This window comes from Notolepis coatsorum (genome assembly GCF_963971535.1).
Source record: "Notolepis coatsorum genome assembly, chromosome: 15".
NCBI lineage: Eukaryota > Metazoa > Chordata > Actinopteri > Aulopiformes > Paralepididae > Notolepis > Notolepis coatsorum.
Genome location: NC_140179.1, coordinates 52807269 through 52824445, shown reverse-complemented (window position 1 = coordinate 52824445; position 17177 = coordinate 52807269). Strand labels below are relative to the sequence as shown.

The following is a 17177-nucleotide window of genomic DNA, read 5'->3' as shown; positions in this document are numbered from 1 at the left end:
AAACTTAACACTGTTATCTATATAGCACCCCCCACTCACCAAGACACTCACCATTCTGCTAACTTCTGAAGCAAAGGTGACCCCTTTGCTTGGTTTCTCCTGGGAGCTGCTGCTGCTTCCCCCCAGAGAGTTCCTCCTGATGATGATGCCTGAGAGAACAAACACAAGGTACATTACAGAAACATCAGGGCCTAAAGCAGTGGTTCCCAAAGTGTGGGGCGCGACTGCAGGTTTAATTTTTTTTTATTTAGCCTACCAAAACTGATAAACGCCAATGTCAACAAAAATGAACTGACTGTCATGTGTTGTTCTTTATACAGAGCACATAAATGCTTTCTGCCACAAAATGTGGCAAATTATTAGGCAAATTATTATTATTTGAATGAAAATAAATCTATCCTACTGTAGGCCTACAACTACATTTTGAATTATGTAGCTTTCAGCTGCTCAGCTCAGCTCCCAGACTCTGGAACTCCCTGCCCCCACATGTCCAACAGTCTGACTCCATATCAACATTTAAATCCCAACTAAAAACCCATCTGTTTAAACTGGCATATTCACTATAACCTGTTATAACCATATAACCATATAACTATAACAGTATAACTGTTCTATACTCCCTGTTGTTTGTTTGTTTTTAACTTCACTGTTTTATACTTCCTGTTGTTTGTTTTGGTTTGAACTTTGACCTGGCAAGACCACTATTCTTAACTTTGACTGTCTTGCTCAGTTTTTATGACCTCTAAGGTGAGCTTGTGTGTCTTGAAACTAAGGCGCCCCCAAATAAAATGTATTATTATTATTATTGTTATTACCAGGGTTGTAAAGTACTTGAGTAATTGTACTTCATTACAATATTAAGTACTGTTTTGGGGGATTTGTACTTTACTAGAGTATTATTAGGTTTGTATACTTGTACTTTTACTCAATTACATTTTAGAGAAAAAAAAACATACTTTTTACTCCTTACATTTAAAATGCAGACCTACAAAGTACAAATCTCGCAGGTCCAACCATTTTAATTAGTATATTTGTTTCTCTGGCCGAACTAACGTTAGCGTTATTAATCCTGTGGCCGCACTTTATTTAAAAACAGCCAATCAAATCCCCATCAATGGAAAATGAACCCGCCCACACCCATGCTGATTGGTCCTTGTGCAAGACAAGAAAGCAGGGATCTTTGATTAAACACCTGCTATCAGAAGAATAGACAGTCAGAGTGACAAGCTACAGAAGATACAGAAACGATAGTATGAGTGATGAAGAGGACGAAACGGAACATTTCATTGCCCCGGAATAAAAAAAAAAGTTTTTTGCTTTAACTTTTTAGTACTTAAGTACATTTAAAAGTAGAAACTTTTTAAACTTTTACTCAAGTGTGTTTTTAGCCAGATACTCTGACTTTTACGATTTTGAGACGGTACCCACACTTTAAATTTCTGGGTACTTTTTACACCCCTGTTTATTACTCTGGAAAGAGAAGGTGTGTAGCTGCTGACCTTGAATGGGCAGCAGGTCCAGGCGCTGCAGGCTGTTTCTGCGGGAGGACGGGAAGCCGCTGCCTTTGGACAGACGCCGCTGGCGGCTGGACAGCATGGCAGCCGGAGACACGATGCCCAGAGGAGGGACCTTCCCCATCTTCTCGTACAGCTCCTCGATCTCCCTCTTCTGGGTCGCCTGGAGGGTCTGCACCTCTTTCAGGTGTCTGAATACAATAGAATAGAATATAAGTACTTTGTTTACATTTACATTTAGTAATTTAGCTCAGGGGTTCCCAGGGGGGTCGTGATGCCATCACAAACACTGGCATTTAAATGGTACAAATAAAAAAATGCCTGCACCAGAATGCAGGAAATTAAGTCTTCGTAATAAAAAATGTCCTGGGACAGACCCCCTGCTTAAAAAGTGGCCTGACTGGGGCTTATTTTGCACTATATTTCCTGGCCTGAATGATTTCCCCAGTCCGGCCCTGGTTAAAATCCTCCAATGCTTATTAGTGTGTGCGCGTTTGAACGTTTGCATGTTTCAACCATACATTTCCATTTATAAAAAAATTAATAATATTTTTTTACCTCCTATAATAGTGGGCTCTCTGACACCGTTATTTGGGGGTCGCGGCCTGAAAAGTTTGGGAACCCCTGATTTAGCTGACGCTTTTATCCAAAGGGACTTACAAGTTCTGTACGACAAGTCAGCAGGAAGGGTACAACTCTATCAGCTGAGTAACAATGTTCATCAAACAGTGCTGCAACTTGGGTGTTGCAGTGTTGAGTGCATACTATAGTAGTAAAGACATACTGTATTCGTATAGTAGGAAGAGTGCATGATAGTATAAGACTAGTGTTTAGGTTAGTATTTATCTTTTTGTTTTTCTTCATTTCGAGGGAAATTCAGCACTACAGATCACTCACAGAAAATATTTAGGTAGTAAAAAAAATCACAAATAAGAATAAAAATACAGTCAGGGATATACATTCTAAGATATGTATATACATTCTAAAAGATACAGCCAAAAATATACAGTAATATACAGTAAAATGTACAGTAATAAGTGTAAAATTGTAAAATGTCGATTTAAAAAGTAAAAGTCCAGGAAGATTATGCCAGAGTGGCTGTTGGAATAAAGGACTTCCTGTGCCGTTCAGTGTTGCATCTTGGGAGTCTGAGTCTAACATTGCCTGAGAGGAGGGGAAAGGGAACTACGCAAGCCAGGGAGTTCCAAGCCTTCTTCTGCAGCCCCCATACTGTCTACAACAGCCTTACACTGTAATCATAACTACCTACCTCAAAGGTATCTGCTGCATATGAACCGCTTAAAGCGACACTCTGCTATCTTGTTAATAACATGGTCATTTTAGGTAGCACAACAATATGAACATTAAAACAACAACATAGTTGTTCTGGCAGCGCTGCACCTCCCTCGCTGACAAAGTGAGATCAGCTGAAACAACTGGTCAACTTCATTTCAGAGTTATAAGAATTACCTGGCTTGGTAACCAAGCTTGATTAGCCTAAATACTCAACGACTGAGTAACCATTTCTGCATTACTGGAAAATTATTTAGCATTCATCAATTCTCTCCAATTTATAAAACCATGTCTTATGTTAACCCTGTGTCTCGATTTGTGATACAATCATTATCATTGCATCACATTATCTGTGTATTTCTGTCGTTTGATATTCTGTCTCACTCTGTGTTCTGTTAAATTAATAACTACTGACATTAGTGAGTGTATGTAACATATATGTTGTGGTATATAATAACTACTGACATTAGAGAGTGTATGTAACATATATTTAGTGGTATATAATAACTACTAACATTAGTGAGTGTATGTAACATATATTTAGTGGTATATAATAACTACTGACATTAGTGAGTGTATGTAACATATATTTAGTGGTATATAATAACTACTGACATTAGTGAGTGTATGTAACATATATTTAGTGGTATATAATAACTACTGACATTAGTGAGTGTATGTAACATATATTTAGTGGTATATAATAACTACTGACATTAGTGAGTGTATGTAACATATATTTAGTGGTATATAATAACTACTGACATTAGTGAGTGTCTATAACATGGAGGTATATAGTAACTACTGACAATAGTGAGTGTCTATAACATGGAGGTATATAATAACTACTGACGATATTTGTATTTTCTTTATATATATAAAAAAATGAATTTCTTTTTATTATTTAAACAACAAATGTATGTTCATTTTGCAGCAATGCTTTGTCGTTGCCGCCATCTTTAGTGTTACAGATGTCCCCATTCAAAACCACCACAGTGATCCTTCTCATGTTATAGTCGGTGGTCTCTGGATGTGATGGAGGAGTGCACTGCATATTGAATGCACAGTGCAGAGTTGCAATTCAACAAAATTTAAATGAAATGGGGATGTTTAAACAAAAAAAAAAAGTTTTACACATGCAAAAAATACGATAAGTGATGCCACTTATCGATTTCACGCAGTTATCGATAATTATCGATAAATTGATAAGTGGTCTCAGCCTTAATAACATGGAGGTCTATAAGAGCGACACTCACTTGTCTCTGAGCTCCTGGAGCTCCTCCCACATGTCCGACGCGTCGCTGTCCGAGTCGTCGCTGCTCAGGTAGGGCGCGTTGCGGCTGTAGGTCATCATCCACAGGTGGTGCAGGGCGTTGTGCTGCGGGCTCGCCGCGCCCCCGTCCCACAGCCGCCCCCCTCCACCCTCCGTCTCCGCCGCCGTCACCGAGAGGCCGCTGTCGGCGGACGTCCCCGTCACACTCAGGCTGCACGTCTTCCTCCTCCTCGTCCTCCGGCTCTTCTGCCGCTCCTCCACTTCCTCCTTGTCCTCCTCGTCTCCTCCTTCCCTGCGCAGCTCCTGCTGCTTTCCGGCCGCCTGGCCGCCGAGGACCCCCGTGGCGGGGCCCCTGTAGGAGGGGTGGGGGTGGGGAGGAGACATGGTGAGCGAGGTGCCCAGGCTGGTCTCTGACTCCCCCTGCTGTTCGGTGCTGCTCTCGGAGGAGGAGGAGGTGCTGCTGCTGACCACTGACGTGGGTCTGGCGGGGGAGCTGCTGCTGCCGCCCGGGCCGGCCGACGCAGGGGCCTCCATGCTGGGAGTCACCTGGAAGCGTCCCACGGTCACAGACGCAGGCTGGACCTCTGTGGAGGAAAGTCAAGTCGAGTCGAGTCAAGTTTGATTTATATAGCACATTTTGAACCCTTTCACTACCACACTACAGAAGGTTAACCCCTTCCGTCTGTAGTGTGGTAGTGAAGGGGTTAACATTCTGTAGTGTGGTTGTAAAGGGTTAACCCTTTGTCATGTGGCAGTGGAAGGGTTAACCTTCTGTATTGTCGCAGTGAAAGGGTTAACCATTTTGGTAGTGTGGCAGTGAAAGGGTTAACCTGTTGTCGTGTGGCAGTGGAAGGGTTAACCTTCTGTATTGTCGCCGTGAAGGGTTAACCCTTTGGTAGTGTGGTAGTGAAAGAGTTAAACAACAGCAGTTGATAAAAGTGCTGAACAATTTACACAGAATTCAAGATACTATACTCAAACCATATCAAACATAATATACATTAAAATCACATTAAAACTAAGCGGATGCTCTGCACAAGGGATTTAGAAGGCCAGGCTGAATAGGTGGGTTTTAAGCAGCAATTTTAAAAGTGGCAAGTGACCGGGCACGGCAGACCTAATGTTAGCAGGTAGACTGTTCCAGAGGCGCGGGGCAGCCACAGCAAAGGCTTCGATCACCTCTGGTTTTAAGCCTTGCTCTGGGGACGTCCAGGATAATCTGGTTTGAGGACCTCAGAGCCCTGGACGGAGTGTGGAAATGCAGGAGATCTGCGAGGTAAGGAGGGGCAAAGCCATTTAGGGCTTTAAAGACTATCAATAAGCCAGTGAAGGGGCGGATAGGACAGGTGTTATATGTTCTCGCTTCTGTGTGCCAAGAAAGGAAGGGTTTGATTCGGAATGAAACATTGTTACCTCGTGGCCCAGAGATGGTGTAGTGGTTAAGTCCACTGCCTCTGGAACCCTGCTGACCTGGGATCAAATCCCACAAGAACCTTCTCTCCTGTGTCTCCCCTACTCTGTCTCCCTCTCAGGTCCCTACTGTCTCAATAAAGAACCTTCTCTCCTGTGTCTCCCCTACTCTGTCTCCCTCTCAGGTCCCTACTGTCTCAATAAAGAACCTTCTCTCCTGTCTCTCCCCTACTCTGTCTCCCTCTCAGTCTTCCTACTGTCTCAATAAAGAACCTTCTCTCCTGTGTCTCCCCTACTCTGTCTCCCTCTCAGGTCCCTACTGTCTCAATAAAGTACCTTCTCTCCTGTGTCTCCTCTACTCTGTCTACCTCTCAGTCTTCCTACTGTCTCAAAGAAAAAATACAAGTGGACTGCCAACTCTCCTTAAAAAAACATTGTTACCTCACGTTGACAGCCCAATATTTACAGAAGTACAGGTAATTACATCCCCTTAAATCGCATTGTTTTCTAAGCAATAGTTTTCAGATAGCCAGAAACATAAATTTGTATGTTTTACTTTCATTCCAGCAATAAATGTCAAATTATTTTCAAATACTGGATATCAGAGCAATTGTTAAGCAGTTTCTCTTGTACATAAATAAATACATAGAGGTATTTCTGTTTGTTTTCATACTTACTGAGACTCGTGTCTTCAGATGTAATACAACATTTCATTATTAGTCAAGTATCTAAATGTTTCTCTTTATAAAAGAAAGTAAAACCTGAAATACTGTTTAATATAATGTGTAGAGCCAGCTGCCAGCAGGGCCAGCAGCAAACTGGCCCCTGTAAATGTCCAAACCCAACCCCCTCCAATGTAGTTTCCCGCCCGCCCCTACCCAGCTGTACTGTATTGTACCCATTCTGCAATCTGTTAATACAATTTTCAATCAATCAATCAATCAATCAATCAATCAGCAACGTGGAAATAAAAGCTCTTGTAGACCCAGTTGGATAGTATTCCCATGTGAGATCAATCATTATGTTTACAATAGCTAACTGTTTTATCAAATCTCAAATCAAATCTCTTCTTTGATCAGCAGAACAGAGACACCACACACATCCCTGAATCATATCACTGATGGCAGGCATAAGGAAACGTTTATATATCGGGTCCAGAATGATGGCCAAACGTTTGTTTGTTGTTTTAGCTCCCATGGATCATGGGATGCAATGAGGTCATATGAAGGACAGAGTTCACCAGAAGAGAAGGTGGTAAATGGTAAATGGCTGCATTTATATAGCAGCTTTTATCCAAAGAGCTTTACAGGAGCAATTAGGGGTTAAGTGTCTTGCTCAAGGACACTTTGACACGCTGCCCGGGGGGAGCGGGAATGGAACCGGGAACCTCTGGATTACCAGACGACTGCTCTACCTCCCGAGCGCCTGTCGACCTCTAGGAGGTTTCCAGGGTATAAAACTAACTTTCTAGTCAACAGACCAACAGTGGCTGGTAATGAATTCACCAGCCACTTTAGATTTCTTAACAGCCAAAATACCAGTCGTTCTTTAGGCTAAAAATATACTAAAATAATAACCCCCTGTTTAACCAGACAAGGGATGCACCGATGCCAGGCTAAAAATGGAACATTGGTATCGGATAATAATCTATAACAAGCCATAGATCAAAGCAAAGTCACTTGATTTGCTGCATTGTTGACACAGAAACATGATGCAACACATTCTGATTCACAACAATGGCCTGGGGGAGGGGTTGTAAGGGGGGAGGGTTACACACACACACACGCGCACACACACACACACACACACACACACACACACACACACACACACACACACACACACACACACACACACACACACACACACACACCTGGGAACTGCACAGTACAACCAGAAGCTTCTAGTGTTGGCCACTCTACCGATGGAGGTTTGGTGCCTTGCTCAAGGGCACCTCGGCGGTAGTCGCTGCGGGAACAGAGGGCATTATTCATTCACTTCCCCTATGGCCAGATGTCCTGCCAGTTCGGGGGATTGAATCGGCAAACCTTCTGATCACAAGCCGGCTTCTCTGACCTTGAGGCCACCGCTGCCCGATCAATAAAGAGAGCGGCTGGCGACGTCCCAGAGGAGCGAAGTGACTTAACCAAGCAAAGCTGCTGGTCTTAACTTCTTTCTTCACATAACACCGCATAACTTAGCCTCATGAGGTCATGAGTGTAGTTAATGTCTCAGTCTGCCCACTAGGTGTCACTCTTTCTATATAAGAGCCTTGGGTCTGAGGAAACAAGTGTCTCACTGTTGAGAGTGGGCATCAGAAGTAAACACAGACAGGTGGCGATGTGAGGGGCGAGGCCTGTAAACGAGCGTGCCGGCTTCCCCGATTGGTCGGCGCCCCGGTGGGCAGGGCCCCCATCGCACCTATGTGCGCGCCTCTATTTACTGGAACATTACAGCCAGACCGGCGCTTAAGCAATATGGCTCCCGAGTACTGAGGGCGGCGTTAGTGGGTGATAATGTCACCAAACACTGAGGATAAAAAAGGGTCGAGAGAGAGAGAGAGAGAGAGAGAGAGAGAGAGAGAGGGGAAGAGAGAGAGAGGGGGGAAGGGGGAGAGAGAACAGAAAACAACTTTGAAGTGGGCAGAACCACCACCAGCCTGTATGTTGAGACCCAATACATAACAAAACTCACTTGCATAAGAGAGTGAGTGAGAGTGAGTTTGTTTGGGGTGCTAACAACAACATCACATGGTCGGTTTCCAGCGTGCTCCCCGGGTCTGCCAGCCAGCTACACACAACACGTGGCGCTGGAGGTGTTAACGGGCCGAAGACACGGGTCGGAGTGTGAGGAACATGAGAGAGAGAACACGAAACTCTGTGGAAACTCTTACCAGAGAGAGCGAGAGAGAACTGTACCCCTGTTGATTAAACATGAATTCGATCATGTGCACAGTGAAGTGCTACAGAATGGGACCTGTTGTCCACTGCCATGGGGAGTGGTGCTGGTGGATTCTCCTTTTGACCAATGGTAGTGTGGGAATGTACTTTTTTACTGTATATTCTATATTAGAATGTATATACATAACATAGGAAATGTAAATCCCGGACCGTATTTTATTATTATTATTTTATTCTTAGGCTTATTTTTTATTCTTATTTGTGACTAATTGTTTTGTCTACCTAAATGTTTACTGTGAGCGATTTGTAGTGCCAAATTTCCCTCTGGATGATTAAAGTATTTCTATTTGATCTATTCTATACTTGAGAAATGAGAGGGAGTCTTGCCGGGAGACTCCAGCAAGATCTGAATAATGAACTTTTAGCTGTTTACGTTTACATTTAGTCAATTTGGTTGACGCTTTTATCCAAAGCAACTTGGATAAGCTACAACACAAGTTGTGTACAAGAAGTCAGCAGGAAGGGTACAACTCTGGCAGCTAAGGGTCAGTGGTATTATTGTTCAATATTGATTGACGAAGTGTCGTTTTTAGTCGACGGCGGAACATTGGGCGGGTTTTGGCTGTCCTGACTGTGGTCGGAAGTTCATTCCAGTTGTTCATTATTCAATTCACTACAAAATGACAGATTGATTATCTTAATTATGGGCTTCACACTCTCCACTCCCTGCCCACAAATTGACCATTAAGACAAAGATATGGTGTTACTGTAGACACAGAAAGATTTTGGTTCTTCACTGGTTCTTTGGGGCGGGTTGAAATGCTACACAGTGCCACTGTCGTACAGAGCCCCATGTTTGGTTCTTAAAGTTCTCTGCCTCAAACCAGTTAGTCGACTCGTCCACCAGGTTGAAATGCCAATGTGACAAGAACCCTCCCTCTTGAAACAAGCTATTCAGAATTGCAGCCACAATGGCCGTAGTTTAATAATGCGTGTGTACAAGATGGTGACTTGCTGGGGCATCTGCCTACCACCGCAGAGACACTGGTATCGAATCCAGCTGTCAGCGGTACCTCCGACTTGGTCGGTCGTCCATACTAACCAATTGGCAGTGTTAGCGGGTGGGAAGCCGGCGGGGTGTGTATCCTGGTCGTTGTAAACAGCGACTCCTACAGGTCGGTCAGGGGGCGTGCTCAGCGAGGGAGGGATCTGGGGGAAGTAGTGTGAGCCTCCCACACGTTACACTCCCCCGGTGAGAGTCCTCGGTGTCAGGTGAAAAGAAGCGGCTGGCTGACTCTGCATGTATCGAAGGGGACATGTGATAGTATCTATCAACCCTCCCTAGACCGGCAAGTAGGGGGCAAATGCGCACAACGGCCAGGAAGGGGAGGGTAGAATTGGCATAACGACTAAATTGGGATGGGAGAAAAATACAGAAAAAGGAGGAGAAAAAGTAAATAAAAAAAAAATATGGTGACTTGCTTGTAAATCTTCTCTTTTCTATCTAAAGTTGGACCTAAAATATGTTTCTGACAACATTTTATACAACAAGATTGCTATGCTATTGCTGGATCTTGAGTCATATTTGATCTGCAACATCTAGTCTAGTGTGACAGTTGGATCTGAATTTTGTTTAATGGTATAGGCTCACACACCGCTGCTAGATGTAAGATAATTATCGTATTTGTACGATAAAAGCAGCTCACTCGTTACAGGCACAGAAACAGCCCATTGAGAACAGGACTGAAACAGAGGTATAGAGGCTGCTAGAATGCATAATCTGAGTGTTTTTCATTAAAAAAAAAACTTTTAGGGGACCTCAAAGATATTAACTTGTTGAAAAGGATGAAAATATGTGCCCTTTATCCCATTTGGTGAGTGTTTAACCATAACACATAAACACCCCTTGCTTTTCAGGAGAAAATAATGACTTACGCTTAGCTACATTATTTCAGTTTGATAACATTAATATTAGGCGAGCACAAGTCTGTTGTCCTTTAACGGTGCATAGCACCAGAAGAGGTTCCCCCTTTTGATTCACGAGTCAAATAAACGCTTTTGGGTACCATTTGACACCCTTTTTGTTTAGAGTGTTTTAAATAGAGAATAAAGGTCTTACGGGAGCCAGTGGGAGAAGCTTTAGTCTTGGGAGTACTGGTGGTCATCTCGGGTACCAAAGGCCGTGACACGGGGCTAAAGGATGACAACTAGAGAGGAAGCAGAAAGAGAAGAGATATCAGTCTCTATATTCACAATAGCCTTTGTACAAACACGGGTATATATCCTTTATTGTGTATTATCTTAGTATAACTGAATCCTTCAAATGAATCAGAAGTCAAAATTGAAGTTTTCAGTTGAACAATGTTTTCAACCCCTATTTATCTATAATGATGCTATGTTGCGATGATAATCATTATTGCTTATTGATCATGATCAGATACCATTATCCTGAAGGAAGTGTAATTGTTGAAACAAGCAAAATAATCTCCCAGTCAACATGTCTTAATAGATTTTTTTTTATCTTCTGTAAAAGATCAAATCCCTTACTAAGCTTGTCTTTTTGTGCAGTGTCTTAAAGGGATAGTTCAGATTTTTGGAACCCTGACCCTATTCGCTACATAGCAACAATATTGTCTTTTGTCAGCACAATCCATACTGTTCCTCATACTAGCTCCGGCAAAAAACTATGCAAATTCAATGGGGTGCACAGAAAGCAGGGTTCCCACAGACATTGCAAAATGAAATTCAAGGACTTTTAAGTACTTTTAATTTCCAAGCACTATTTTTCATTTTCAAGGATGTCACTCAGGCCCCGTTTAGACGGAAACGCTAGCAGGTGAATCCGCAAAAATATTTTTTCGGATGTGCCTTTCGTTTATACGGAAACGGCGTTTTTACGGGGTGAAACCGCAAAAAAGTGAGACTACCTTCCAGGGTGGAATTCCTAGAAACGATAAACCTTTGCGCTCTCATCTAAACTGTCAAACCGCATAAAACGATGACGAAAGGGTTGTCAAGGCTCTCGTCGCGTGTACTGCTTACATCACAGGCATGCGTCAGTAGCCTAGAAGCGTAAACAAAGCATGTCTGATTCTATCCATGGCGATCACCTGAAGGCTACATTGGCAGTACTTTTAAATACACAAGAATCTGTCCCGCGGCGTGACTGGACCCACTGTCTGTGAGTGACTCTGCTTTGGTCCAATCACATTCCCCACCCACAGTCTGCGAATCAGAGGCAGAGTAGGGCGGGTCTTCACAGCACGTCATGTGACATATGCGCCAATCATGTGACAGCGGGGCTCAGTCGTCTGGAGTCGTTACAGCCTCGTCTGCACGGAGAATTCCATCCCAAAACGATAGTCTAAACGCAAAATTAAAAGTGAAACCGTAAGACGACTTTTGCGGTTTCTGTTCAGACTCTCTCCGTCTAAACGTAGCCTCAAAGGATACAATTCACTTTTAAATGCTGTTTTTTTTTTTTTTTTTTTTTTACTTCTTGGCCTGCTTGCCAGCTAGAGAGAGCTAGAGCATAACACGCGAAGAAATGAGGAGCGGGCGAGACAGAAAAAAAAAATATATGTCTTGATTCAGAACAATTTGATAATTTTATTTTTTCAAGCACTTTAAGCACTTCAAGGACCTTGTGCAAACCCTGAGAATGTATAGATTTCAGTTGTCGACTGCAGCGGCTATTCTACCTCAAACCGGATCTGACTACCACAGGCACGGTGGATCTGCTCTATGTCGCCCTCAGTTGACCGGCATCTAACCATGCCCGATCACAGGAAAAGATACAAATACAAATATACAACATGCAGTCCCCTAAAAACAGTATAAAAACACACAGAAATATATTGCACCATACCGATTATTGCACAAGGATTACCATTGCATATTTTATTTAGCCTTTATTTACCAGGTTTGTCCCAATTGAGATCCAGGATCTCTTTTACAAGGGAGACCTGGCTAGCCTTAGCCAAATGTTAGATCCTATGGTGTTGTTCCATCCCTCTTATTTAAAGGTGCTGTAAGTGGGTATTTTTCTCTTTTGTTCAAATAAGTGGTCTACATATTAAAATAATAGCTCTACACTCCGACAGCCATCACTGATATAGGAGTGTCTGGTCAGTAACATGGGTCTCCCTCCAGTCCCTCCTGCTCTGCAGTAAACACAAGATACATTTTCTGGTATCCCATTCCCACTTTATCCAATCAGGAGAGAGAACTTCACACTGCAAACATGGTCTGAAAAAATAAGAAATAAAAACAAGTTTTAAACAAATACTGTATGTGCTACTGTAGGTGACATGCATTATAAATGTCTTTTTTCAGTGTCTAGCATTGTATTATAGTAATAAGAGTTAGTATCAATGGGTTTCTGTCTCTAAATACCATATTGGCGGATTGCCGTCATTCAGGTCATTCATTTCCTGCTCCATTTTAATCAGGTCGTTCTGATTTGACTCGCATGGTGAGGTCACGTGGTGAGGATGGAGCGGATAGTGATCCGATTGGCTCTGTGGTTGTAGCGCACCAAACGGGGTTTGACAGAGAGCGAGCGAGAATCAGATAGACCCTCGCGACAGAGCACACATACACACACGCGCGTCGTGCTGTCGTCGCTCGGTCTGTCTCTCTCTCCCCCCCTCTCCATCTCTCTCGATTCGGGAGCATAACAGAACGCCCCGTATAGCTGTAGGCAGCTCGCAGCACAATGGAAGACTTCCTCAAACGGGAGAGGGAGAGAGAGAAAGAGAAGGGGACCTGCATATCTCGCACGCAGCTGTGTTTACACAGTGCTCTCTCTCTCTCTCTCTCTCTCTCTCTCTCTCTCTCTGCCACTCGCAGACTGTGTGGATGACTGTCACTGAAAGTGCTTATGGGCGGAGCCCAGCCAATAACAGGCTGAAATCTTGAGGCTGGAAAATGATGCTTTTGAGTACTCCATTAGAAATATAAAACAATGATGTAAAAAAAAAGAAACCTTACAGATGTCTTCCATAGACTCACAGGAATTGTGTAAAGTTGCCCAAATAGTGCTAGGAATAGCAATGCAGGTCCCCTTTAAATCATCTGCCAGCTAATTTGGCTTGGCAAGATTTGTTGAAATTACAAATATCTAGGGTTTTTTCTCCTGATTGGATAAAGTGGGAAGGGATACCAGAAAATGTATTTTGTGTTTACTGCAGAGCAGGAGGGACTGGGAGACCCATGTTACTGACCAAACACTCTATATCAGTGAAGGCTGTCGGAATGTAGAGCTATTTAACACTTGTTCATACAAAGAAATACCACTTACACCACGTTTAACAGTCTGACTGCCTAAGGAACTCAGGAAAACAGGAAATCAGTGAAGGAACCTTCATTGCCCCGATAGCTTGGTTGGAACCATCCTGGCCATCGCTGTGACCTGGCAGATCAGGCCAAGGAACAGGGACAGCCAGGATAGTATATGAGACACAGCTTGGATTGTGCTGAGAAATGACTCTCTAACGATCAGCAACATCATTGGTGAGCAGGAAATAGGGGGCTAGGGTTCCAAACATCTAGCGCTGTACCGAATGTCATTTTTTTTTTTACATTCAAAGCTTCTATTGAAGTTTTCGAATGAAGCTTTGAATGTCTGTCGTCTCGTCATATTTTATGACGTAATCATACATTTTCTTTTTTAAAGAAATAAAAATATTTGAATAAAGTGATAAATCTGATTAAATGAGTCTTTTTTTAAATGAAATAAACTTTCTTTAATGAATATAACTCGTCAGTCTCGTCAACATAAATAATCCAAAAAGGGCACGGTTGGTATGAAAGTGATGGTGACGTCTTGATGGAGCGCAGAGTGCCAAGCGGATGCAGATAGACTACATCATTTATGATAAATGTTTTATTAAAAACTTTATGACGAGTCATATACTATAATAGTATAATACTATAATATTAGTGTAGCCTAATCTGTATCTGCAACTGTGAAGAAAAACCCAATTGATTTAAACAGAATTAATAGACACATACAAATTTATTTTATTATAATAATAATAATAATAATTCAAATGTTGATTTAGAATTCGAATGTCAACGTTCGAAGCTTCGAACTATTCGGTACAGCCCTAGGCCAGGGTTCCAAACATCAGAACAAAAAGAACAATCCTGGTGACTCACGGTGTTCTCCGGGCTCTCTGGGGGCGACGGGGACAGGTCCGAAGAGGAGTTGGAGCCGGAGGTCTCAGACCGACTCAGCGCTGCCTGCACCTGGGCCGGGGCGAGGTAAGGTCCCGCGTAGCTCTGAGGGGGACTGTCCCCCTGGAAGGCCAGGGGGGACGGGCAGTAGCTCATGGCCTGCTGCTGCGGAGACACCTGGGGGACCCACGGCATGGCAGGGGAAGACATGCCGGAGTGAGGCCAGCCGCCGTGCCACGTCTGAGGGTAACCGTCCACCTGGGGCGGGCTTTCCGGGCTCTGGTAGAAGTCGTGCTGCTGGCCCGGCGCCGGATAGGGGAGGTCCCCCGGCGGGTTCTGATAGTGTGGCGGGTAGACGGAGGAGGGGGGGTAACTGGACTGCGGGGACATGTGGGCGGGGATGCTGGTGAACGACTGAGCCATGCTCATCGCCATGGAGATCACATTAGCCAGGGAGAAGAGGGGCTGGCCGTGGGGCGGCCACATCGGGGACATGGGGGGAGCGTCGCCCAGATGGCCGGGCATCTCGGCCAGGGGCCCGGGGGAGCCCGGGGCGGGGAGGGAGGGGAAGGTAGGGGTGCTGGCGACACGTGTGAGGGGCGAGTGAACCGCCGGCGGTTGGGGGGAGCCTGGAGCGGCGGGGTAGGGGAAGGGGAAGTGTGTGTGACCCATGAAGGGAAGGTGGTAGTGGTGCTGGTGGTGGAGCAGGAGAGGGGCAGGGTGTTGGTACGGGTTGGGAGACGCTGCAGGAGGAGAAGAACACAACATCCACCTTTTTACTTTTCTACTACTACTTTTCCAGCAGTGGTGGAAAGTAACTAAGTATTTTTACTCGAGTACTGTACTTAAGTACAATTTCGAGCTACTTTACGTGAGAATTTTAATTTGAGGGAACTTTATACTTTTACTCCACTACATTTCAAGGGAAATATTGTACTTTTTACTCCACTACATTTATCTGAACCCATCAGTTACTAATTACTTTGAAGAAAAATATTTTGCATAGAAAACATGGGGGAAAATGATAAAAATGATATATTTTCACATTTGAAGCCAACTTCAACTTCAAGAGGACATAATCAGAACAGCATAACTGGACCACATACCACTTTAACATCACCTTTAATCAGAGCAGCATAACTGGACCGCATACCACTTTAACATAACCTTTAATCAGAGCAGCATAACTGGACCGCATACCACTTTAACATCACCTTTAATCAGAGCAGCATAACTGGACCACATACATGGTACCACTTTAACACTCGATGGATACACAAGCATCCCGTGGAATTCATACTTTTACTTTAGATACTTAAGTACGTTCAATAGCAAATACTTCTCTACTTTTACTTAAGTAGAATTTGAATGGAGGACTTTTACCAGAGTACTCATTTATCTGAGTATTTCTACTTTTACTTAAGTAAAGGAACCGCGTACTTCTTCCACCACTGCTCATCAGTAAGTAGTAGGGACAGGTTTTTGAAGGCATATCAATATTTTAATATTCTAGTTTTTGTTCCGGTTAATCAGTTAAAAAGCCCTTGCATTTGGTACTTTAGTTTTGTATATTGTATATTTTGTATAGTGTTTGCTCTTTATTCTTTAACTTTTTCTTACTGTATGAAGCACAATTTCAGGGGGCTCATACAGAACCAAGCATTTCACTGTAATGTACACCTTATATGTGACAAATAAAACAAAACTTGAAACTTGAAAAAAATATAAATACATTGAGCAGTTTCTTAACGTCCTCATTTCAACTCGTATATCAGAAGACTTAAGAGGGATATAATTAGCTGTGACACCCTTGCACGGCGAGAGTCCCTGGGCCGAGCTAAACTAGACACACTCGTTCTTCTTCTCTCCCTCCAGGCCCTCCTCCTCCTGTTGCCCCTTCCCTTCCCCTGCCAAGTGAAATGAGTCAATTTGGACCATAAGTCCCCGACGGGTTTCCGCGGTGAACATAGAGTTCTGTTTGTCCTCTGTTTGGGACGCAACCGCAGTGGAGCAAGCGAAGGCTTTGCATAATGACATTTTCAAGGAATGGTGTGATGGTAATAATAATAATAACAATAATAATACATTCAATATTTATGCATTTAGCATTTAGTTTTTTTTAGATTATATATTAGATTAGATTTAGAGTATTGGATTATTAGATTATATATTGTGACAATTTATTGTAGGGCAAATATAACCGAGAGGGCATACATACCCTCATCTCGCACCTTGTTGGCCATATGCACATGTCCAGAGTTAATTATATTGATTAGTTAAATTGTTTACACTGCTTTTTTACTACCTGTACCTCCCCCCTCCCCCATGCTGCTATGATACCTGAATTTCCCCAAGGGGATCAATAAAGGAATATCTTATCTTAATATATGTAGTGAGGCTTCTGAACAGCCAGGACACTAGTACCCTATCCCTACCCTGTAGGGAACAGACACTAATACCCTATCCCCACCCTGTAGGGAACAGCCAGGAACACCAGTACCCTATCCCCTATCCCCACCCGTAGGGAACAGCCAGGACACTAGTACCCTATCCCTACCCTGTAGGGAACAGACACTAATACCCTATCCCCACCCCGTAGGGAACAAC

At 43.4% G+C, this 17177-nt stretch overlaps 1 protein-coding gene across 1 annotated transcript in view; it reads right to left on the bottom strand.

Annotated features, from left to right (window-relative positions):
* wnk4a (WNK lysine deficient protein kinase 4a) overlaps window positions 1–17177 on the bottom strand; it is a 209809-nt gene that overhangs the window by 1845 nt on the left and 190787 nt on the right. Inside the window, exons 15-19 of the mRNA XM_084331128.1 lie at window positions 14553–15313; window positions 10510–10597; window positions 4064–4664; window positions 1500–1705; window positions 52–149 (exon numbers count right to left, since the gene is read on the bottom strand). Of these exons, the coding sequence (XP_084187254.1) occupies window positions 52–149; window positions 1500–1705; window positions 4064–4664; window positions 10510–10597; window positions 14553–15313 (1754 nt within the window). The remainder of the gene's footprint in view (window positions 1–51; window positions 150–1499; window positions 1706–4063; window positions 4665–10509; window positions 10598–14552; window positions 15314–17177) is intronic.